General features: G+C 37.3%; 4 protein-coding genes, 1 long non-coding RNA gene and 1 pseudogene across 13 annotated transcripts; 2 read left to right on the top strand and 4 right to left on the bottom strand.

Annotated features, from left to right (window-relative positions):
* Nucleotides 1-2377: 2377 nt before the first annotated feature.
* Nucleotides 2378-5250, bottom strand: LOC125470697 (receptor-like protein 3). The gene is made up of 2 exons (XM_048570109.1): nt 3922-5250; nt 2378-3482 (listed from the first exon to the last, which is right to left on the bottom strand). Exons 1-2 carry the CDS (start codon nt 5206-5208, stop codon nt 2694-2696), a joined length of 2076 nt encoding a protein of 691 aa, XP_048426066.1. The 5' UTR covers nt 5209-5250; the 3' UTR covers nt 2378-2693.
* Nucleotides 3464-4363, top strand: LOC125470699. Its single transcript, XR_007253031.1, has 3 exons — nt 3464-3837; nt 3930-4129; nt 4231-4363. It is a non-coding gene; the product is annotated as an uncharacterized LOC125470699 (long non-coding RNA).
* Nucleotides 5251-6174: 924 nt separating the features above from the next.
* Nucleotides 6175-8492, bottom strand: LOC103954058 (receptor-like protein 3). The gene has a single exon (XM_018649094.2). It carries the CDS (start codon nt 8374-8376, stop codon nt 6250-6252), a length of 2127 nt encoding a protein of 708 aa, XP_018504610.2. The 5' UTR covers nt 8377-8492; the 3' UTR covers nt 6175-6249.
* A 4542-nt stretch (nt 8493-13034) lies between these two features.
* Nucleotides 13035-14636, bottom strand: LOC108867701 (annotated as a pseudogene).
* Nucleotides 14637-17603: 2967 nt separating this feature from the next.
* Nucleotides 17604-21970, top strand: LOC103940754 (protein TPR3). 9 transcript variants are annotated; one of them, XR_007253005.1, is made up of 8 exons: nt 17614-18932; nt 19038-19144; nt 19237-19305; nt 19390-19449; nt 19527-19622; nt 19699-19763; nt 19875-19994; nt 21729-21970. XR_007253005.1 is itself a non-coding variant. In XM_048570038.1 (7 exons), exons 3-7 carry the CDS (start codon nt 18896-18898, stop codon nt 19715-19717), a joined length of 465 nt encoding a protein of 154 aa, XP_048425995.1. In that variant the 5' UTR covers nt 17604-18557; nt 18638-18715; nt 18833-18895; the 3' UTR covers nt 19718-19752. The 9 variants fall into 9 exon arrangements, 8 of the variants coding, with proteins under 8 accessions (XP_048425995.1, XP_048425993.1, XP_048425994.1 ...); XM_048570038.1 differs by lacking the exons at nt 19875-19994; nt 21729-21970 and having other exon boundaries at nt 17604-18557; nt 18638-18715; nt 18833-18932; nt 19390-19622; nt 19699-19752; XM_048570037.1 differs by lacking the exons at nt 19875-19994; nt 21729-21970 and having other exon boundaries at nt 17605-18557; nt 18638-18715; nt 18823-18932; nt 19390-19622; nt 19699-19752.
* LOC103954056 (putative UDP-glucose glucosyltransferase) lies at nt 20405-22521 on the bottom strand. The gene is made up of 2 exons (XM_018649093.2): nt 21740-22521; nt 20405-21368 (listed from the first exon to the last, which is right to left on the bottom strand). The coding sequence occupies exons 1-2, from the start codon at nt 22331-22333 to the stop codon at nt 20544-20546; spliced, it is 1419 nt and encodes a 472-aa protein (XP_018504609.2). The 5' UTR covers nt 22334-22521; the 3' UTR covers nt 20405-20543.
* Between the last annotated feature and the right edge of the window lie 164 nt (nt 22522-22685).

Consider the following 22685-nt stretch of genomic DNA (forward strand, 5'->3'; position numbering starts at 1 on the left):
AGTATTTCCGTTTATTTTCTTTTTATTTAACAAAGACTTAAAGTCCATTTGTTAGAATTTTAGTGGGTTTTTCATTAGAATTTTGTAGGATTTATTTTTATTGCCATGGGTTATAAGAAGGGTTATTCTTTGTGATAAGGGGTTCAACCAAATCAAAATTATCATATTGCAGAAGGTTGCGGCAAGGAGGAAGAAAGCTAGATTTTTTTTTATATCTTTTTTAGGGCTTCGATGTAGTTTGATCATGAATGTTTAATTGCTTTGTGGTATTGTTTTATCAAGTTTTTATTTCATATTGAATATCTTTTATTATTCGTAATGCGCTTGCGCTTGTTTTTTATTTGAGGAAACTGTAGCAAATTTCCCTCAACCTTAATCCAATTGGAGTAACGGTCATGAACTAAAAATCCATGTCCATTGATCTCTTAACTCCTTAAAACGTGCTACTATAATCATTTTCTTCAATTCCGTTAGAACTCCTGTCAAAATGAGTCACGTGTCACACACATGAGGCCGAATCGAGGGGCAAATATGGTAAACCAAATGAGAAAAATTCTAGCAATGATCCCTCAACTTTAACCCAACTCAAGCAATGGTCTCTCAATTTTAAAGCAAGTTAGAGTAGATGTCATACTTAACTTGAGTTTAGCTTCTTGCAATTGATACCATAAACACAGATATGTCATGCAATTAGGGTTTATGTGATACCACTTTCCATAGAGCTTAATGAGTTCTTACTTGTTTAAATTCATCTAGATGTCATAGAGGGTTAACATGTTAAGATACTTTTAATGCAACCAGATGCCTAACTGTTGGATAATTTAGAGAAAATTGATCATCATTATTGGGAAACTACTTGAGCATAACATATTGAGGGAATTAGGTAGAATTGGTTATGGTGAATTTGGATGCCCTAGGTCTTATTTTTCTTATGTTTTCAATCTATTATTTCTATGCATTTTATTTTCAAGCTTTGTTTTATTTCAGTTTAATTCAAATATCATATCTTTTCCGTTAAAGCTTCTCCATTATATTAGTTTCAATTTAGTTAGTAAGAATTTTAAAATCAATTCGATCTTTGTGGAACGATATCCGTGCTTATACGCTATACTATCATATGATTCGTACATTTGCAAGAACTAAAATTCGAGATATAATGAAGTTAATTTTGGTTGTCTAATTTTCGCAACAAAAAGCTAAAAACACTTTAATTTGCCGTAAAAAATGGTTGTTTGATAAAAGTGCTTCAAGGAGAAAGTGTTATGAACTAACAGATGAATAATTATATAGTTAAAAATAAGAAGTATAAGAACGTATTAGAGGGTTTACATTGACTCTGGGTTCGTGCTTTTGGAAACGTTGAAGACACTTTTGTTGTAAAAAACGGTTGTTTGATAAAAATGCTTCGAGTAGAAAGCGTTATGAACTAACAAATGAGTAATTATATGGTTAAACAAAGTAAAAGTGTTACGTGAAAGGGACTTATAAGTCAAGGTTATGTGCTTGATTTTTCATCTCTAAATGTCATTTGTATATAAAATTAAAAATAAAAAAAACGCACAGTTACGCGCAATAATTATTTAATATAGAATATCGTAGACCTACCTTGCATGTCTTATAACACTGCTATGTATATTTTTTTTGAGAAATGCTAAGAGACTTTCTCAAAAGTAGAAATCTTCATTGACTATATGTCACTTCATGTTTTTTGCACAATGTTTTATAATGATGGCACAAAGATTAACGTTAAACTATGAAGTGACAGAAATAATTCCTTAACATTTCTCTTTTTCTTTTTTCTTTTTTTCTTTTTTCTTTTTGTCCTTTGACTTCGAAATTTCAATGATATAACAATTAACACAAAGAATGCTACAATTTTGCAGATGGACACATGGCCACTTATCTAGGTTGATTCTCAATGGTTTAATTAAGTCATGAGCAAGGGAAACCAATGGAGAATTTTGTTTTCTTTTTAGTTGGGTAAGATGCTTTATTCAAACCAACGGTCCAAACTGTTTATTTATCTAGTCTTCATTTATAAGTTATTTTTGCAAAAAGAACAATTTAATTTGAAACTATTTACCCATTTGATTGTCGTGATGAAATTTCAATATTTCTTAGAACGTAGTATTCAATAATTTTTTTTGAACTCAATTACATGTCTCAAACATTTCCGTCCTGCATAATATTTTTTTATGGATGATGAAACGCAACTTGAAAAATAGATTATTCGAATAGTTGAAGTTTGATCTGAAATGAGTCCCGAACTAGTCTCCATTTAAAAAAAAAAAAAATGGAAAACAACTTTAGTCCCATCTCCAGATGCATAAAGCGCATCATATTCCTGTTCTGTCAAGATGATCCAGCTTAATCCAATCCTAGCATAGAGGATAGAGAGGGCAGAGCTCTTGAATTGTTTTTGTTTATATTTCTTTTGTGTAAGTTCTGATGTGATACAATTGAGGAGCTCAGCTCTTTACACCTTTAGTGTCAGCTGACATTTCTAACAGACTTCATTAAATATCAGAATAAGCCTAATAATCCCAAGAATAAAACCCTTAATAGTGATTAAGCTAATCACTAATTACAGATCATATCAGTTACGTTGCATGCATGTGTTTGTAGACGATGAAGCTGCATTTACATGTCTCTTCCTTAATCTGCTCTCTTATGCTCACAAGATTACTGCAATTTTAAACTTTCTGAAAAGAGATTGCACATGATCTGTTTGACGAAATTCCTGAACCGTTTTCTTTTGGGGCACTGCAAAGTTTCGGATTCCCTTCGAATGCAGAGACACTGAAGCCTTGGAGCTGAGTGCCGGTTGGTATTGGTCCTTCAAGATTATTGTATGCAACAGTAAATGTAGACAAGAAATGGAGATTTGATAGTGATGATGGGATTTCGCCTGACAGGCGGTTACTGTTGAGTTCTAATCTCTCCAATTTTGTGAGGTTGGCTATTTGGTTTGGAATGTTGCCGGAGAAGTTGTTGATGCTTAGATCCAGTTGTTGAAGAAATTGCAATTGGCCAATCTCAAAGGGTATGCTGCCGCTTAAACTGTTGTACCTGAGGGAGATTACTCTTGGCATGTTGGGCAGATACTTGTACTGTGAAGACAGCACAGTTGCATTATTACCGCGTTGAAAGTAGACGGGCAACTCAAGAGAACAATGGCCTATTTCATTCGCAGCCTTTTTCGATACTAATGCTTGTAGTCTGCAAAGTTCCTTTGGAAATTCACCCGAAATCAAGTTGTCATTCAACAACAAAAAGAAAAGATGCAGAAGAGTCCCCAACCAACCAGGTATTGTGCCAGTGAGTCTGTTAAAAGACAAATCCAGGACTTCCAGTTTCCTGAGCTTTGAAATCCATGCAGGTATGTGCCCTGTCATATGACAGCTAAGTAAACTGAAAACATGCAGATTTTGTAACCCAGAATCGACAGTTATATCCCCATCTGGCATTGCTTCACCCTGGAACTGGCATTAGCTATTTGGACCAATTAGTATAAGAAAGCCTTATAGGAAGATGAATGAGAGTTCTTGTTGATAGAGGAGTCTATCATAGTGGTGAACTGATGTGGATTAGGAGACATGTGTTGTTTCCTGCAGGGATTTTAATAGGGAATCCTTATTGGATTAGGAGAGATATATGTCTATATATATATATATATATTGTGACCTATGCTCTCACAGATATGCGCTCAATTAAGAACTAAGTCCTATTCTTGGTTAGAGCTTCAATTGATCTGACAGGGAGGAGAAGGATTGCAACGCACTGAGATTGAATGGCAGCAGCTATGGCATCTTCAAATGGCAGTTCATCAGCTTAGTGGTATTGCAGAGTTCTTTACATATTTATGTAAGAGTTTTCATGCTTTCTTGTTTGTGATTTAAGCGACTTAATCTTGTTCTTGGCTATATAAGTTAACAGGAGCACCTTGAGACTTTTGAAACCCGTCAGTATTTTCATTGCCCCCGTGACATTGGTGAGTCTGCTCTTACCAAGCGAGAGGAAGGTCAAGTTTTTCAATTGAAGAATCTCAGGTTGGATTTGGCCCTCGAAATCATTTGCAGCTAGTCGAAGTGCTTTGAGGGACTTGCATGAGTAGAGGCTTATTGGCCAGGTACCAGTGAGATTATTAATTATACAATCTAGTTTACTAAGTTGAGTAAGTTTAGAGAAATTGAGCGCAGAGGTATTCCCACTAAAACGGTTGAATCCCAGATTTATTTCAAAAAGGTTTGTGCAATTCATCAAAGATGGGGGCAGATGACCTTCGAGATTGCTGTATTGAAGGCGCATGAGCTTTAATATGGAGAGCTTCCCAACATTCTTGCTGATGGGTCCGACAAGCCCATTGGTAGATAATGAAATTTCTTGAAGTGCCTGAGCATTGTAGATATCAGCAGGAAGGGATCCTGAGAGACTATTGTCGCCAGCACGAAAGACCTCCAACTTGGAACAGTTTCCTAGTCCGGGAGGAATTGGGCCACTGAAATTATTGTGGGAGAAATCCAAGACTCTAAGCGAGAAGGAACGAAGACAGATAGAAGAAGGTATTTGGCCTGTAAAATGATTATTGCTGACATTCAAACAGCTCAAATTCCAGGCATGCTGGAGTAATGAAGAAGGAATTGTAACATTGAATTGATTGTTCGACAAATCTACTATTTGAATGTAATTAGATGACAGAAACAAGGGTAATTCTCCGGAGAGAAGGTTATCGCTCAAATCAAGGATTTCGAGGCGACTGAAGGACAAGAAGAGTCCAGCTTCCAGAGTACCGGAAAGCAGATTGTGGGAGAGATTGACGTGCGAAAGATGCGTGAGGCTTCCAAGGGAGCAAGAAATGCTTCCTTGGAGCCGCTTAGAGGGCAACGAAACATGTGTTACCCCACCATCGGCATCACAAGCGATGCCTTCCCAGTGACAACAATCACTGGAAGACCAATTTAAACGAGAAGAAGACATATCAAAAGATGACAAAGGAGAGCTGTGATCTGCCTCCTTGCAACCATGGTTTGTAGAAATGAAAGTAGACAACAAAAAAAACAGGATTAGGACCCCATAAGGTATTACGCGGCTAGCTTCCGGCATGATGTTTTTCGCTATGTCTGCACTGGAATTATATTGCTCACATCGTAGCGAAAGAATCCCAATAACCCTACAAAGAAACCAAGCACAACGGATAACCCAAACCATAGACTTTGATCCTCATCATCGTCCAAATCCTGGTTGTTCTCATTCTCATCTGCATCATTGCCATTACTTGGCAAGCACTGGTTTGAAAGTGGGGAACCGCAAAGTTTCGGATTCCCTTCGAATGCAGAGACACTGAAGCCTTGGAGCTGAGTGCCGGCTGGTATTGGTCCTTCAAGATTATTGTATGCAACAGTAAATGTAGACAAGAAATGGAGATTTGATAGTGATGATGGGATTTCGCCTGACAGATGGTTACTGTTGAGTTCTAATCTCTCCAACTTTGGGAGGTTGGCTATTTGGTCTGGAATGTTGCCGGAGAGGTTGTTGATGCTTAGATCCAGTTGTTGAAGAAATTGCAATTGGCCAATCTCAAAGGGTATGCTGCCGCTTAAACTGTTGTTCCTGAGGGAGATTACTCTTGGCATGTTAGACAGATACTTGTACTGTGAAGACAGCATAGTTGCATTATTACCGCGTTGAAAGTAGGCCGGCAACTCAAGAGAACAATGGCCTGTTTCATTCGCAGCCTTTTGCGACACTAATGCTTGTAGTCTGCAAAGCTCCTTTGGAAATTCACCCGAAATCACGTTGTCATTCAACAACAAAAAGAAAAGATGCGGAAGAGTCCCCAACCAACCAGGTATTGTGCCAGTGGGTCTGTTAAAAGACAAATCCAGGACTTCCAGTTTCCCGAGCTTTGAAATCCATGCAGGTATGTGCCCTGTCATATCACACCTCAATAAACTGAAAACACAGAGATTTTGTAATCCGGAATCGACAGTTTATCCCCATCTGGCATTTCTTCACCTATAAAATCTCTTAGTCTTTGCCCGTCGAAATCTGTTCGTCAAGCAAAAGCCTCTAAAGAACCAAACGTTACTGTTTTTGGCAACCGAATATATGAATTCCAACAATTAAAGTTTATTTACAAAATTCCTTTTATCGGGAAATAGTAATTTCTAGCAGTGAAAGTGAAAGGGGCTTTATGCCATCAAATTATTATATATAGGCAAAACTATTAACAAACAATAATCGTATTTCTTAATTTGCCATCGCTAGGAACATATCTTTAACATTGCTCAGAAATAGGAAATATGCATGTCTCCAAGACCTAATAAACACTAAAGAGCCACAGACTCCCCAAAATCCGAAAATAAAACCAAAAATCACGGAAAAATGAAACCACGGAATTTCTTTTTCATTACTAGTGTGCACATCTGTAGTGTCATTACTTGTATTCATCTGCTGGCATTTGTTTGGAAGTGGGGCACCACAAAGTCCTTGGTTCCCCTCGAATGCAGTGGCATTCAAGCCTTCGATTTGAGTGCCGGATGGTATTATTCCTTGAAGGTTGTTGTAAGCAACTGTAAATGAAGACAAGAAGTGGAGACTTGATATTGATGCTGGGATTTCTCCTGACAGATGATTTCTTGAGAGGTCGAATCTTTCCAAACTTGTGAGGTTCGATATTTGGTTTGGAATTTCTCCAGACAAGTTGTTGATGCTAAGATCTAGTTCTTGAAGAAGTTGCAATTGACCAATCTCAAACGGTATATTACCACTTAAACTGTTATTCCTGAGGGAGATTGCTCTTGGCATGTTGGACAGATACTTGTACTGCAAGGGAGTTACAGACGCATTAACCCGTTGGTAGTAGATGGGAAGCTCGAGATAATCATAGCCTGTTTGAGTTGCAGCATTTTGTGATACCAATGCTTGTAGTCTGCAAAGCTCCTTCGGAAATTCTCCTGAAATCAAGTTATGATTCAGTATTAAAAGGAAAAGACTTGGTAGAGTCCCCAACCATCCAGGTATTGGGCCCGTGAGTCTGTTAAAAGACAGATCCAAGACTTCGAGTTTCTTGAGCTTCAACAACCATAAAGGTACTTGACCTGTCAACTGGCACCTATAGAAGCTCAAAATGGATAGATTTTGGAACCCAGAAGAATCAACCATAATATCAACATCTGGCATTTCTTCACCGAGAAAATTTTCTGAAAGAAGGAGTACCCTGAGACTTTTGCAACCCATCAATATCTTCATTGCACCGGTGGCATTAGTCAATCTGTTTTCAGAAAGCGAGAGGAAGGACAACGATTTCAACGAAAGAATCTCAGGTTGTATTTGTCCCTCAAGATTGTTTTCAGCCAGTCGAAGTGCTTTGAGGGATTTGCATGTGTAAAGGCTTATTGGCAAGATACCAGTGAACAGATTAGCTACAAAATCTAGTTTACTAAGTTGAGTAAGTTCAGAGAAATCAAGCACGGAGATATTCCCACTAAAGCGGTTGTATCCCAGATTTATTTCAACAAGGTTTGTGCAATTCATCAAAGGTGGGGGCAAAGGACCTTCGAGATTGTTGAAATGAAGGAGCATGAGCTTTAAACTGGAGAGCTTCCCAATATTTTCACTGATGGGACCGAAAAGCCTATTGGAATGTAATGAAATTTCTTGAAGTGCCTGAGCGTTGTAGATATCACTAGGAAGAGACCCTGACAAAGTATTTTCACCAGCACGAAAGACCTCCAATTCTGAACAGTTTCCTAGTCCGAGAGGAATTGAGCCATTGAAACTATTGTGGGAGAAATCCAAGACTCTAAGTGAAGAGGAACGAAGACAGATAGAGGATGGTATTTGGCCTGTAAAATGATTATTGCTGACATTCAAACTGCTCAAATTCCAGGCATGCTGGAGGAATGAAGATGGAATTGTTCCGTTGAATTGATTGCTAGAAAAATCAACTGTTCGGATGTAACTTGATGATAAAGATAATGGTACTTCTCCGAAGAAAAGGTTATAGCTCAAATCAAGGATCTCAAGGCAACTCAAGGACAAGAACATTCCGGCTTCAAAAGAGCCTGAAAGCAAATTGTGGGAGAGATTGAGGTGCGAAAGATGCATGAGGTTTCCAAGAGAGCGAGAAACCCCTCCTTGGAGCCGTTTGGAGGGCAACAACAAATGTGTTACCCTACCATCCTCATCACAAGTGATGCCTTCCCAGTGACAACAATCACTACTAGAAGACCAATTTAAAGAAGGGGCATCGAAAGATGATGAAAGAGATTCTCGATCTGCTTTGTTGCATGCATGGTTTGTAGAAATGAGGGTTGAGATCACAAAAAACTTGAAGAGGACTCCGCAAGGCGTTATATGTCTAGGTACCGGCATGGTTTTTATTGGCTATTTCTATTCCGGATTATATTATTGCTCACGCGTTTAGGTCGTATATATACACATAAGGAGGAGGAGGAAGGTGAAGGTTTCAACTATTGTCAGCATATTTGAAGTCGTTGCTTTTAAATTATAGACTTTAAATAATGAGAAGTTGTCCAGAGTCCAGACAAGACTGGAGTAGAACTTTTGAACCCTCCATCAGGGGTTGGTAGGAATCTCATTAGAACTACTGTACATATCACAGTTGGTTAGATGTAAATGAAGGAAATTGATTAAAAACGACAGGAAACATCAATTTCCAGTGACTTTATTATTGAATCTCGACGGACGTGGATGTAGCTCCATAGACTGGATGTGTTCCCTTTCATGCACCGAGTTCAAATCTCTCTCCTTGCAATTTTGCGTTCCCGGCTGTGAGGGGAGCAATAGGAGCCATTGCATAGGGCCCCCAATTGAACATGGGAATTCGAAATTAATGGGAGAATAAACTTTACTTGTGCTTATAAGTTATTGAGTTACTTCTCATATTACTAATTGATTTTATGATAGAATCAACTTTTTCAATATATTATACCTATACTAAAACCCAAACTTAGGTGCACTGTTCACGGGCAGTGTGCGGACGAAAATGCTCCTCAAAATGGTCTTCGGATTTTTTATTTTTTCCTGATTCGCTAGTGAAGTGGTCGTTTTGTGATGTGAAAAAACTGTAAATTACGGAGACTTCTAGGTGCAAAGACTAGTAAATTTATTGAAAAAAGTTGAGGTTGAATCTTACAACTAATTGATATGAGGAATAACCTAACTTACTTAATGTAAGATTCAGTTTCAATACTTACAATTTTCACATACATCTTCCATGTACTTATTTGTATTATTACTTTCACTAATTCGAAAGCGGGACCCTAGATGTATCGGGTCGCCCTCAACGATAGTGCATTGAGGCCTTGGACGAAGACTCCGATAGTGACGCTAGAATTCTATCGGATAGATGATTTCCTGAGAGGTCTGAATCGTCTCTCCAAGTTGGTGAGGCTGGAATGTGGTCTGGAATGATGCCAAAGAAGTTGTCGACGCTAAGATCCATTACATATGTAGAAGAGAAATAAGTGTAGAAAATGTATATAGACTTCAAAGCATCAGTTGCACAAGAGGGTCCATACACGGTTTTTGGATTATTCCTTTCCGACTTTGATGACTTTAGAGACAGGGCATCAAAGTTATCAAAGTTATGAGAGACGGTTCATCGGCTTACTACTAATCGAACAAAATACTGATCTAATGTACAAACCAATAGTTGGGCCAACCCGCAACTTAAACATTGTAAGTTCATTGTTCCAATTCAGGTAAAGATAATCTAGTGCCCCAACTGATGTTTTTATTTTTTGATGTGGGGCATGCTTCAACTGGACAGTTTATCAGCTCACTACTAATTGAACATTGACATTGACCACATGTGCAAACCAATATATAGTTGGGTTAACTTGAAATTTTAGCTTTTTAACAATTTTATTGTCCCAATTAAGGAAGAGACAATCTAGTGAACAGCTACTAATGAACCAACGTTTTCCAGGTTTTTGATGTGAGAAATGGTTGGATGAGGTTGAAAATAAAAATGTAAATAGTTGCAAAAATCAAATATAACAATTAAAACTCTCATACTATTGAATAATGTGTAGCATAAAAGCCACACCGGCGAGACATGCTTCAACTAGGGTTTTCAAATCTTGCACTAAGAGATAGTGAGCCTTGTTTTTTAATTCATCGTAATTCACACGTCCCTTCGTATCACTGTAGTTTTCACTCAAAAAGTAGGTTTAAAAAGGTAGGTGGTTTTAGATATTTGTCCACAATATTTGAAATTTGAAGTCTTTGTTTTCATGTACACAATATATAGACTGAAAAATGTGGAAATTTAAATCGACAACTTGCTGATTTATGGAGAAACAAACAGAAAGCGAGCCTAAATAAAAAACAAAAATAAACAATTGTGGGACAACTCTAGTGGTAGGGTACTTTACCTACACTCATCGAAAAAAAACTCGAATCACGCTATTCTCTTCCCCTAAAACAAAAATGTGGAAATTTAAATCGACAACTTGCTGATTTATGCAGAAACAAACAGAGAGAGTGAGCCTTAAAAGAAAAGAAGAATGGTCTGTCCAAGTTGGTGAGGCTGGAATCTCGTCTGGAATGATGCCAAAGAAGTTGTCGACGCTAAGATCCATTACATATGTAGAAGAGAAATAAGTGTAGAAAATGAAGATAGACTTCAAAGCATCAGTTGCACAAGAGGGTCCATACAAGGTTTTTGGATTATTCCTTTCCGACTTTGATGACTTTAGAGACAGGGCATCAAAGTTATCAAAGTTTTGAGAGACAGTTCATCAACTTACTACTAATCAAACAAAATACTGATCGTATGTACAAACCAATAGTTGGGCCAACCTGCAACTTCAACATTTTAAGTTCATTGTTCCAACTCGGGTAAAGATAATCTAGTGCCCCAACCAATGTTTTTAATTTTTTGATGTGGGGCATGCTTCAACTAAGGTTTTAAAGACGGTTTATCAACTCATTACTAGTCGAACATTGACATTGACCACATATGCAAACCAATATATAGTTGGGTTAACTTGAAACTTTAGTGTTTTAACAATTTTATTGTCCCAATTAAGGAAGAGACAATCTAGTGAGCCACTACAAATGAACAGAGGTTTTCTAGGTTTTTGATGTGAGACATGGTTGGATGAGGTTGAAAATAAAAATGTAAATAGTTGCACAAATCAAATATAACAATTAAAACTCTCATACTATTGAATAATGCGTAGCATAAAAACCACACCGGCGAGACATGCTTCGACTAGGGTTTACAAATCTTGCACTAAGAGATAGTGAGCCTTGTTTTTTAATTCATATTAATTCACACATCCCTTCATATCACTGTAGTTTTCACTCAAAAAGTAGGTTTAAAAAGGTAGGTGGTTTTAGATATTTGTCCACAATATTTGAAATTTGAAGTCTTTGCTTTCATGTAAACAATATATAGACTGAAAAATCAGTAGTAGTGAGTGAACATAGTTCACATTAGAAGGTTTACATAGTTTTTTTTTTGGTAAAAAAGAAGGTTTTACATACTTTGACAATGAATCCCACAATACTTGTAATCACTGGACAGGTTTTTAGATGCAATTAAATTGAGGAAATTGGTGCATAACGTAAATAGGAGCCACTTGATAATAATTTCGTTTTCATTTTCAGTTTTCATTTTTATTAAAAAATGAAATTTAATATATATTTGGTAACTGTTTTTAGTTTCCAAAAAATGAAAATTGACAGCAAATTTTTTTGAGTTTTCAAAATGGGAGGTGAATTGTCACTTAATATTACGGTCTAGTGGTATTTCAAATTAAGAAGACAACTTAGAAAATTTAACTATCAGATGACAACAACCATTTCAACTGGATTAGTTGATTCAGATTAGAATTAATTGTAAAATCATATCAACAACTATTTCATTCAGCATTCGTAATTGTGCACTTTTTATCTTTCAATGAATTCATTTACGTAAACAAAAAGCAATTACTGTTAAATGCAGTAGCACCAGTACTTAGATGGCCTACCATGTTAATTGGTTTCACAATTATATGCAAGTCTTTTTCTTGACTTTAAACGCCAAGCCACAATAATTAACTAGAAGAAAGTTTCCCAGCAAGAATGTTGAGGCATTATCTTCAGGACTGTAGAGTAACACATATTGATTCTTTTCTATGTTGATATTTCTCACTGCAGATTGAATTCAAAGGTTTATTAAAGTCTTAGAATCTTGATCGAGGTTGAGTTCAAAGGTTTATTAAAGTCTTGAATCTTGATCGAGGTCTTCTCCACTTTTGGAACGCATGTTGAGAGTATGAATTCCACATCGAGAAAATAAGGGATCTTACATGTGTTTATAAGTAATTAGACTACTTATATTACCAGTTGGTTTTATAGTAAAACCTCAACTTTTTTCATAGCATTTGGACAAATTGTCTCTCGTGTGAAGCCCAACAGCCACATGTACTTCGCGTCACCTGATTTGTGTTATTCATGTGTTAAACTTAATAATTCGCCACATGTGGAAGAGGCTGAGAGTATGAATCTCATATCGATAAAAGAATGGACTTTGCATGTGCTTATGAGTTATTAAACTTTTAACCAATATTGTCAATTTATGATAGAAACTCAACTTTCTCCGATGCATGTCACGATAATAAATCACAATACGATTATTGGAAAATATACAAAAACTCTGAAAAATCTCCCATGGATAGGAAGGAGCTATACCACAGGATGTTCTGTTTCTTCGCCCTAAAGAAGTACTGAAGTAGAGATTTTGTACGTTGTCTAGGAATTGGAACTGCGTAAATCTGCGGATCTTAAACATGAAAGAGCCATAAGCTCCCAAAAATCCTGTGGTGAACCCAGGTGCGAAAGAGAAATGAAACCATGGAATTGGATTTTATTGAAAATCTTATTAATATAAGTAACTAAATAAATCAAATTTTAATTTAAAATTATAACAACCTACATAGAAATGCAATATTGTATTAATTTCAGGACTTGCAATAAAAAAATTGAAAACTAACAAGGTTTCAATCAAAAAATGTTGATAAATAAGAACCGCATTCAAAGTCACTCATTAATTATTCTCAAAGCATAGCATAAACAATTAATTTATATAAAAAGTTACAACAATACCAAACTACAGTACTAAGACAGAGACATGAAATTCACGCAAGCAGTTTGGAAAATGAAAATTACTCTAAGCAGCATATGTCTTACTAATCTCATCCAGAAAATCTTGAAGATTCTGGTCTGAGGAGCCGCCCTCAGCCACCGCCACTTCCGCTGCCAGCTTCCATTTCAATGCGTTTTGCTTCAATTCTGTTGCCTTCTGTCCAACTGTTGCCTACAACAAACACTTCCCTACCTCGTCTCTCATGCTCAATCTATTCTCAGCCGCCTCACGGCTCAATCTAAGCCCTACACCAAACACATCCACTAAGAACTTTGCATTGGTGACTTGGTCACCCCACTGAGGAAATGTCACAACTGGCACGCCTGAAGTGAGTGCTTCAACTGAAGAGTTCCAGCCACGGTGAGTTACAAAACATGCGATAGATGGGTGAGCTAAAACCTGCTCTTGTGGACTCCATTTAATCAATTTTCCTTTATGCCCAACTTTTTCCAAGAACTTATCAGGTAAAACGTGTTCTTCGAATCCATACTCTTTGATGGGTGGCTTCATAACCCATAAAAATTAGACCCCATAATCCGTGAGCAATCTCATCAACTTGCTCTTGCTTTAAGTACACAACACTACGAAAAGAGATATATACGACAGATGTTGGAGGCTTGGAATCGAGCCACTCAAGACAATCATCAGCTTTCATTAGGTCTCCACTTATGGTTGTTTGGGGAGGTTTTGGGTTCTTGAATAAGGGGCCAACGGGCTTCACCATGCAGAACTGGGACATGTGCCCGATGACTTCAGGCTCGAGCTCTTGGAACGTGTTTATCAACACATACATTGATTTTGACAACTTCTTGAACTGGCCTAAAATCGCCCTCCCCAAAACCTGAAAATTATTTTGCTAATTATAAGGTATCAACTTTTTTTCCCCTTAGGAGTTAGGACTATGTGGAAATTCAGACAAGGTACCTTTTCCCAACATAGTAGAAAGGATAACACAAGTTTCTAATTAGCTTTAGACTAAATATAATGAACGAATGAAACATGGTAGTTATGTTTTAAGGTTTTAGAAATTGTTGTGGCAGTATAAAGTGGGAAATGATTGCTTCCTGGATTGTTTGTCCATCCAAAAGGTACTTCCGTACTTACGATGCTAGATTGCGAAATTTGAACCATGGATCACGTTGATTCGCACCTGAATTTGTGGTATAGACCGACAATCTGCATGAACACAAGTATAAGAGATGATTTCCGTGTATAGTGTACACTCACCTGGAATCGGTCGGAAGGGTGCAAGAAGCTGGGTATCTCATCGTGCTTCAAAAGTGGCATACCGGGCAGCTGAACATCCAAATTTGGCTCGGTTTTGGTCCGAAACCGCACTGCCTTACAAGGTTTGTTTATGTAGAGAAACTGACTACAACAAAAGTACAATACTACCCTTTTCATATACTCATCCTTTCTAACAAACCCAATCCTACTTAACAAACTCACAACTGCATAACCGACTATTATGATTATTAACAAACCCATGGAATGAATGGGTTGTTCACAAGGCATGAAACTGGACGACCTTCATTGGCATGCCGTTTGATCATCCGGGTTACCAAATCCTTGCCCACAAGTTCAAGCTGTGGCATATAGTAGTCTAAGTCCCTGCGTTTAGGGTCCTGTTCTGTAAGACCATCGTCAAAAAACTCGAACCTGATAAAACCATCGCCGACAGGTGTGGGTTCATCACTGATGCCACTGTTGGCTGCTCTCATCTCTTTGCCAAAGTTTTCAGTGGTGGAGAAGCTGACCAAAAACCCCTTTGCAGCTAGGCGTTTGCCTAATCTGAGCATAGGGTTTATGTGTCCCTGTCCTGGAAAACACACAAGAACCATATGAGTGGGAATAATTGTTAAAATTAAAGTGGTTTTCCTAGAATGACTTCCCACATACCCAACAACTTATATTAATTCCTTAATTATGGGTGTCTTGGGAACCCGCATGTTTTCATGGTGCAGAGGCACTCTTATATGTTTTGGTTTTCTTTCCAGACAATAGCTTTTAATTGCATTGATAACTAGCTGCTGCTTATCTTTTTTAGTTTAGTTTTTCATCTTTCTTGTTGGTTGCATTGTTCATGCTCTTGGTGAGAGTGTTGTAACTTGTAAGCTTATTTTCCTTGTTAGTGAAAGTTGATTCATCTTCGTTGAGTTCCATTCTTTCTCTTTACTGTTGGTTGTAAGTCTTGGGCTAGTGTGGAGTCTACACTAACTGAGAAGCAATACTCTGGATTTTGGAATATTGTCTTTCTCTACAATAATTTCAGTTCCCATTTTCTTGCTTAGTTTTTCCTCCTCGCATACATGTTATTTGTATATCTCCCTACTCTTGTAAGTTTGTAACTGACCACCTACCATTCTGAGACTTGGTAGGTTACAAAGTGTTAAAAAATGGTCATAAATACTATATTTTTTTCGCCTTCACTGCACCATGCCATCTTGAAAGTTCATGTATAAGGCCTTGTGTTGATATTCTTGTAGTTGGAGTTTCGTTTCGCAATGTTTTAGACCTCACTACTATTTTTATCCATTTATTTTTTCAGTTTTCAGATAAAATATTCTACTAAATATATATTTGTGACTCAATAAATGGCAAATCCGCTTTCAAATTTTTTATAAAGTTTTCCTTAAACATGATGGAAAATATTTAGCAAGAATAAAAAATTGAATTTGTCACATCCCGGCCCAGGACGGATCACTTCCCGGGCCCGCTCTACCACCGTAGCACGATATTGTCCGCTTTGGGCTTACCATTCCCTCACGGTTTTGTTTTCGGGAACTCACGAGCAACTTCCTAGTGGGTCACCCATCATGGGATTGCTCTATCTAGCCCCCTTCTCACTTAACTTCGGAGTTCCTACGGAACCCGAAGCCAGTGAGCTCCCAAAAGGCCTCGTGCTAGGTAGGGATGAGAATATACATTTAAACTCCCATGTGCGATGTGAGATGTTACAGAATTTTTCTCAAAAAAATAGTCTAACCATCATGGTTTTCAAGCGGTTTTAAAAAATTGTTCAAAAATCGTCATAAGCTCTATATGTTTTCACCTTCATGCACTGTGATGTTTTGAAAATTCATGTATAACTTTTCGTTGATATTCTTAAATATAGAGTATAGTTTCGTTAATGTTTTGGGAACCACTACTATTTGTTTCCATTTATTTTTCAATTTTTAAATAAAATATTCTACTAAATATACATTTGTGGTTCAATAAATGGTAAAACCTCTTTAAATGCCTTACAAAGCATCTCTTAATGACCACATGAAATATTACACGAAAATAAAAATAAAAAATTACATTTTTCTGAAAAATGTGAGCTAACCATCACGATTTTTGATTAGGTTGTTTTGCAAAATTACAAAAATCTTCATAAAATCTATATTTTTTCACCTGCACCATACCATGAGGTTTTGAAAGTTCATGTAAGAATTTTGTTGATATTCTTGTGGATGGAGTTCCGTTCCGACAATGTTTTGGACCCCAATACCATATTTGTCCATTTATTTTTTAGTTTTCGGCATAAATATTCTATTAAATATATATTTGTGGCTTAATAAACTGTAAAATCATTTTCAAATGCTTTATAAAGTTTTTCTTAACATGATAGAAATATTTCGCAAAAAATAAAAAATTACATTTTTTTCTCAAAAATTTTGGGCCACTTTCGATGGGGTTGTCATGTTCTAAACTGGTGTGGTTTCTTTTGCTCATTTTATGCCATCTGGGTTGTCCCAATCCCAGCTCCTATTACCCGACAAAAGTTAAATAGGGTTGGAAGAAAGTCGGACTCTATCAATTATATTCATCAAATAATGTGTCAATAGAAGAAAAAGTTTAGTAGAAATGTACTGAAAACAACTTTCATATTGAATGTGATAAACATACATAGATTTACATTTTTATGATTATTTTAAAAATAACGTAACCAACACGTTTTATTTGAAACTGAAAAAGAACTCAAGGACATATGTTATGATGATTCATTTAGAAATAAATATGTTGTGGTTAACCAACCAAAGATTGGAGTTGAATCAAGCTTTGGGGTTCATTTTCATAGACCCGCAATCAAACACCCAAAAGGCTGCTCTCACCTAAGAATATTATTATAGTCTACTCACATACACATTATACAACAAAAACAAAAAAACAAAAACAAAAAACGGGTGTTTTCGCCTAAGTTAAATGCACCGTCTCAACCAATCTACTAGGCCTAGCTTCTCTCACAAGTAAATGATTGAAATAAAAATTGTAAATTACAAAAAAAATGTTGCCATCAAAGTTTGTTGAAGTATAAACTATTGCAAGTATAGCACAACATTCACTACAAGATAAGGCTAAGCAGAATAATAATCAAACTCAAGTGACAACAATTGACTAGCCCTTCCAAGTGGTCCTCTACCACAGTAGTCGTGGAGAGGATCCAATTCATCAGGGGTTGGCGTTGTTGCTTATTGCCATGTTCCAATGAAACCTACAGCTCAAAATCTGCAAACCTCAATTACGCATAGGCTATTAATTCTTTATTATTATTCATGATCAACACTATCTCAGTTAGGCATAGGCTATTAATTCGTTATTGTTATTCATTAGACCATCTCCAATCATTAATTAAAACCTAAAATTTTTAGTTCAGAAAATTTAAGCCTCATTCAATGAGATTTGGATTCATGAGTTACAGCCACCTGAGATATGCAAGAGTGTTTGCATTCTTTAGAAACATTTAGGAGCTACAAAACTATGCTTTAAATTTGAGTTATGTGATTACTATTTTTGTTCTTCATCTTACTAAAATTTTGGTAAATTTTCAGCAACTCTTGCACAGAGAAATGACTCCCACCACCAAACAAATGCAAATGTTGCAATTTCAATTGTAGTTCTTGAAGAAAGGTAAAGCTGCAACCTTTCTGTACAAAGTCTTGGATTTTTATGTGGGGGACTATCTCGATTCCTCTCTCTCACTTTCCTGCTGAAAAAACCAACCCAGTAGAAATTTTTCCAGTTCTTTCTCTTAAAAACTACAAATCACAACTGCCAAACTCCAAAAAAAAAAAAAAAAAAAAAAAATCGAATTCGAAAAGCCATTTGCTTTTCCTTGGATTTGGTTTTTGCTTCGATTCCTACATTGTCCAAAACTTTTCCGGCTGTAGTGGAGGGGTTGGGTCATTCGTTCTTAGAGTTTTTGAGTTCCATAAGTTATATTTGTGATAACTGGGCATTTTCCGATATGGGTTGCTGTTTTTCAATCCGTTAAGTCCACATTATTTTGCGGTTTTTGCGTTCGTTTATGTTTGATTTGCACCGATTTTGGTCGGATCTATTTCTGATTTTGTTTTCCGTTTGAGCACCGGTTGTTTTTGCATCACCGGGAAGTTAATTTTCTGCAAATGAGGTATATTTTCTAACTGCTGTATTTTGGTTAATTTTGGATGGAATTGTAACTGATCCTGTGCTTGGGTTTTCCTGGCTAAGAGGATATTTTGCGGTTTTGATCCTCGCTTGGTCAGTCGCAGATTTACCAACAGTTCCGGCGGTCCTGTTATTTTTTGGGTAAGTTTTTTCTCTTTTCGTTTTTTCCTGGTTTGAGCTGACAACTCCTTGGTTGGTGTTAGAATAAAATGTGTTTGTAATTTTTTCGAATGTTTGGAACATTTGAGTTGCAACAAGAGATCAGTGATGTGGTCGAATCAGTGGTTGAGCGTCTGAAAACTTTGAGCCGCAAGCACAAGCATGGACTTCCATCCTGTTCAGCATACACTACTTCTGGGTTGGTTTCTCTTAGGTTTCCTTCAAAAGAGAAGAAATACTACTTCTTAGATTATATGTATTTGTTTTAAGCAGCAAGTTGATAAGGGTTTTTTTGTACCAATAGGAACTAACGCAGGGGACATAAGTTTGTGGGAAGTTAGTTCTAGGGACAAATTGATGTCGAGAAGTTTTCAGGTATGGGATATCGGAGCGAGTTCAATGATGCTGAAGGTATGTTCCCTTATCAACCGAGTCATTATACAGACGACATTTACATTTAATGTCACTGGAATCATCTTAACCGATTTGATTCTAATGACCAGGCAACTCTGATCAAGGATCCATGTGTCTCAGTAAAGCGTATATTATGGAGCCCGATGGTACTCTATTTGGTAAGTTCTCGATTTGGTAAGCTTGAATACGATCCACGGTAGCTTTTTCTACAAAATTTCAAGGGCAATTGTTCTTTCAAACAGGAGTTGCATATCCAATTATATTCTTATTTTGGCGGGAATGAGATTCACCAGCATTTGGAGGTAGGTTCTGCATCTTCTACCTTTTCAGTATATTTCATTTTGCTGTTCTCTTTTCTAATACTTCTATCAATTTCTAGATCGATGCTCATTCTGACAGTGTTAATGATTTGGCGTTCTGCAACCTGGCTGTGCAACTTTGTGCCATACCTTGCGGTGATGATAAGGCCATTAAGGTTGGTTTTGAAGAAGTGGTGATACAATAGGTCGTAGAAAACACGATAAACTTATACATTGATTTGTGTTTTATAGGTACTTTCGAAGGTCATGATGCTCCCGTGCATTCTGTGTGCCCTCATAACAAGGAAAATATCCATGTAAGGACTTCGCCTTATCATTTTTTTAATCCCTTGATTTGTCTCTCTTCATTTGCCATCTATGAATTATTTACTCTGTTTTGAAATTCAGCTTATGCCTTTGTTTGTCAGTTTTTCTTTTCAACATCAGTAAATGGAAAAATAAAAGCATGGCTATACGACAATATGGGATACCGGGTGGATTACGATGCTCCTGGTCACAACAATGGCCTATGGTGCAGATGGTAAAAGGTTGGTATACCACTCCTTTCTAATGTTAATAGTCCAATTTTTTTTTAAATGATATTAATTTTATATGACACGATCTTTTGTATATTTGAAGCATAATTTTTCATACGATTTGTAATCCCGCAGTAACGCGCGGGTACTAATTTCTAGTGTTTGTCCTATAAGTGAACTTTCGGGAAGAAAAAAATTTGGCTTGACTATGTTAGTTTTCTCGTTTGATTACCAGAGGCTTTTTTTTTTTTAAGGTAATTATTACTAGATTGAAGTTAGTTGACTAATGGATTGATGATTAGCTGATTCTATGGCTAGTTGACGATAAGAAATTAACTTGGCTCCTAAATATACCAAATGCCATGACACTATTTTTCATGATTCACAATGCTGTTAATATTTCAAATTATCAAACACTAAACTACTAAATCTAGTTTTCAATGAATTATTCTCAAAGCATAGCATACACAATTAATTTATTGAAAAAGCTACAACAATACCGAACTATAGTACTAAGAGAGACAAAATTCACACAAGCGGTTTGGAAAATGAAAATTACTCTTAAGCAGCACAGGTCTTACTAATCTCATCCAGAAAATCTTGAAGATTCTGATCGGAGGAGCAGCCCTCAGCCACCGCCGCCTCCGCTGCCAGCTTCCATTTCAATGCGTTTTGCTTCAATTCTATTGCCCTCTGTCCAACTGTTGCCTCCAACAAACACTTCCCCACCTCGTCTCTCGTGCTCAATCTATTCTCAGCCACCCCACGGCTCAATCTAAGCCCTACACCAAACACATCCACTAAGAACTTTGCATTGGTGACTTGGTCACCCCACTGAGGAAATGTCACAACTGGCACGCCTGAAGTGAGTGCTTCAACTGAAGAGTTCCAGCCACAGTGAGTTACAAAACATGCGACAGATGGGTGAGCTAAAACCTGTTCTTGTGGACTCCATTTCACCACTTTTCCTTTATCTCCAACTTTTTCTAAGAACTTATCAGGTAAAACATGTTCTTCAAGTCGAAACGCTTTGCTGGGTGGCTTCATAACCCATAAAAATGAGACTCCAGAGCTCAATAATCCATGAGCAATCTCATCAACTTGTTCTTGCTGTAAGTACACAAGACTACCAAAAGAGATGTATACAACAGATGTTGGAGGCTTGGAATCGAGCCACTCAAGACAATCATCAGCTTTCATTAGGTCTCCACTTATGGTTGTTTTGGGAGGTTTTGGGTTCTTGAATAAGGGGCCAACGGGCTTCACTATGCAGAACTGGGACATGTGCTCGATGACCTCTGGCTCGAGCTCTTGGAACGTGTCTATCAACACATACATTGATTTTGATAACTTCTTGAACTGGCCTAAAACAGCCCTCCCAAAAACCTGAAAATTATTTGCTAAGTATAAGGTAACAACTGTTTTTTCCCCTTAGGTCTATGTGGAAATTCATACAGGGTACCTTTTCCCAACACAGTAGAAAGAATAACGTAAGTTTCAAATTAGCTAGACTAAATACAATGAACAAATGAAACATGGTAGTTCTGTTCTAAAACTTTAGAAACTGTTTTGGTAGTATATAAAGTGGGAAATGATCGCTTCCTTGGCTGTTTATCCATGCACAAGGTAGTTATGATGCTAGACCGTGGAATTTGAACCATTGATCACGTTGATTCTTGCCTAAATTTGTGGTATAGACTGACAATCTGCATGAACATAAGTATAAGAGATCATTTCCGTGTATAGTGTACACTCACCTGAAATCGGTCGGAAGGGTGCAAGAAGCTAGGTATCTCATCGTGCTTCAAAAGTGGCATACTTGGCAGCTGAACATCCAAGTTTGGCTCGGTTTCTGTCGGAAATGGCACTGTCTTGCTGTGATAATGGTAATAAGCCGAGAACACAGCACACGACTGAACCCAAAGCGTGGCACAAGGGATTCCAAGCTCAGTGCCAATGTCACAAACCCATGGAATGAATGGGTTGTTCACAAGGCATGAAACTGGACGACCTTCATTGGCATGCCGTTTGATCATCTGGGTTACCAAATCCTTGCCCACAAGTTCAAGCAGTGGCACATAGTAGTTGAAGTCCGTGCGTTTATGGTCCTGTTCTGCAAGACCGTCGTCAAAAAACTCAAACCTAATAAAACCATCGCCGACGGGTGTGGGTTCGTCGCTGATGCCACTGTTGGCTGCTCTCATCTCTTTGCCAAAGTTTTCAGTGGTGGAGAAACTGACCAAAAACCCCTTTGCAGCTAGGCGTTTGCCTAATCTGAGCATAGGGTTTATGTGTCCCTGTCCTGGAAAACACACAAGAAATATATGAGTGGGAATAATTTCAGTTCCCATTTTCTTGCTTAGTTTTTCCTCCTCGCATACAAGTTATTTGTATATCTCCCTACTCTTGTATGTTTGTAACTGACCACCTACCATTCTGAGACTTGGTACGTTACAAATAACGAAGGTTAGTTGCCAGCCATATCGAGATCACATATGCATATGTACAAAGAAATGAAGTCCATTCGTTTGTTGCTAATGAGTATTCAAACTAGAAGTCCAGATGAGAAGACCATTGAAAATTCAATGCCTGAGGGCGAAATGAGAAACGAATACCACATATTTTCCTTGCAATAATTACATCCACAACCTGGATTAGCTTATTCCAATCCCAAAATTTTTGTCCATTTATTTTCAGTTTTTG

The sequence above is a fragment of a genome, unplaced genomic scaffold, assembly GCF_019419815.1.
Source record: "Pyrus x bretschneideri cultivar Hongxiangsu unplaced genomic scaffold, Pyrus_bretschneideri_v1 Contig51, whole genome shotgun sequence".
In the NCBI taxonomy this organism is placed as follows: Eukaryota; Viridiplantae; Streptophyta; class Magnoliopsida; order Rosales; family Rosaceae; genus Pyrus; species Pyrus x bretschneideri.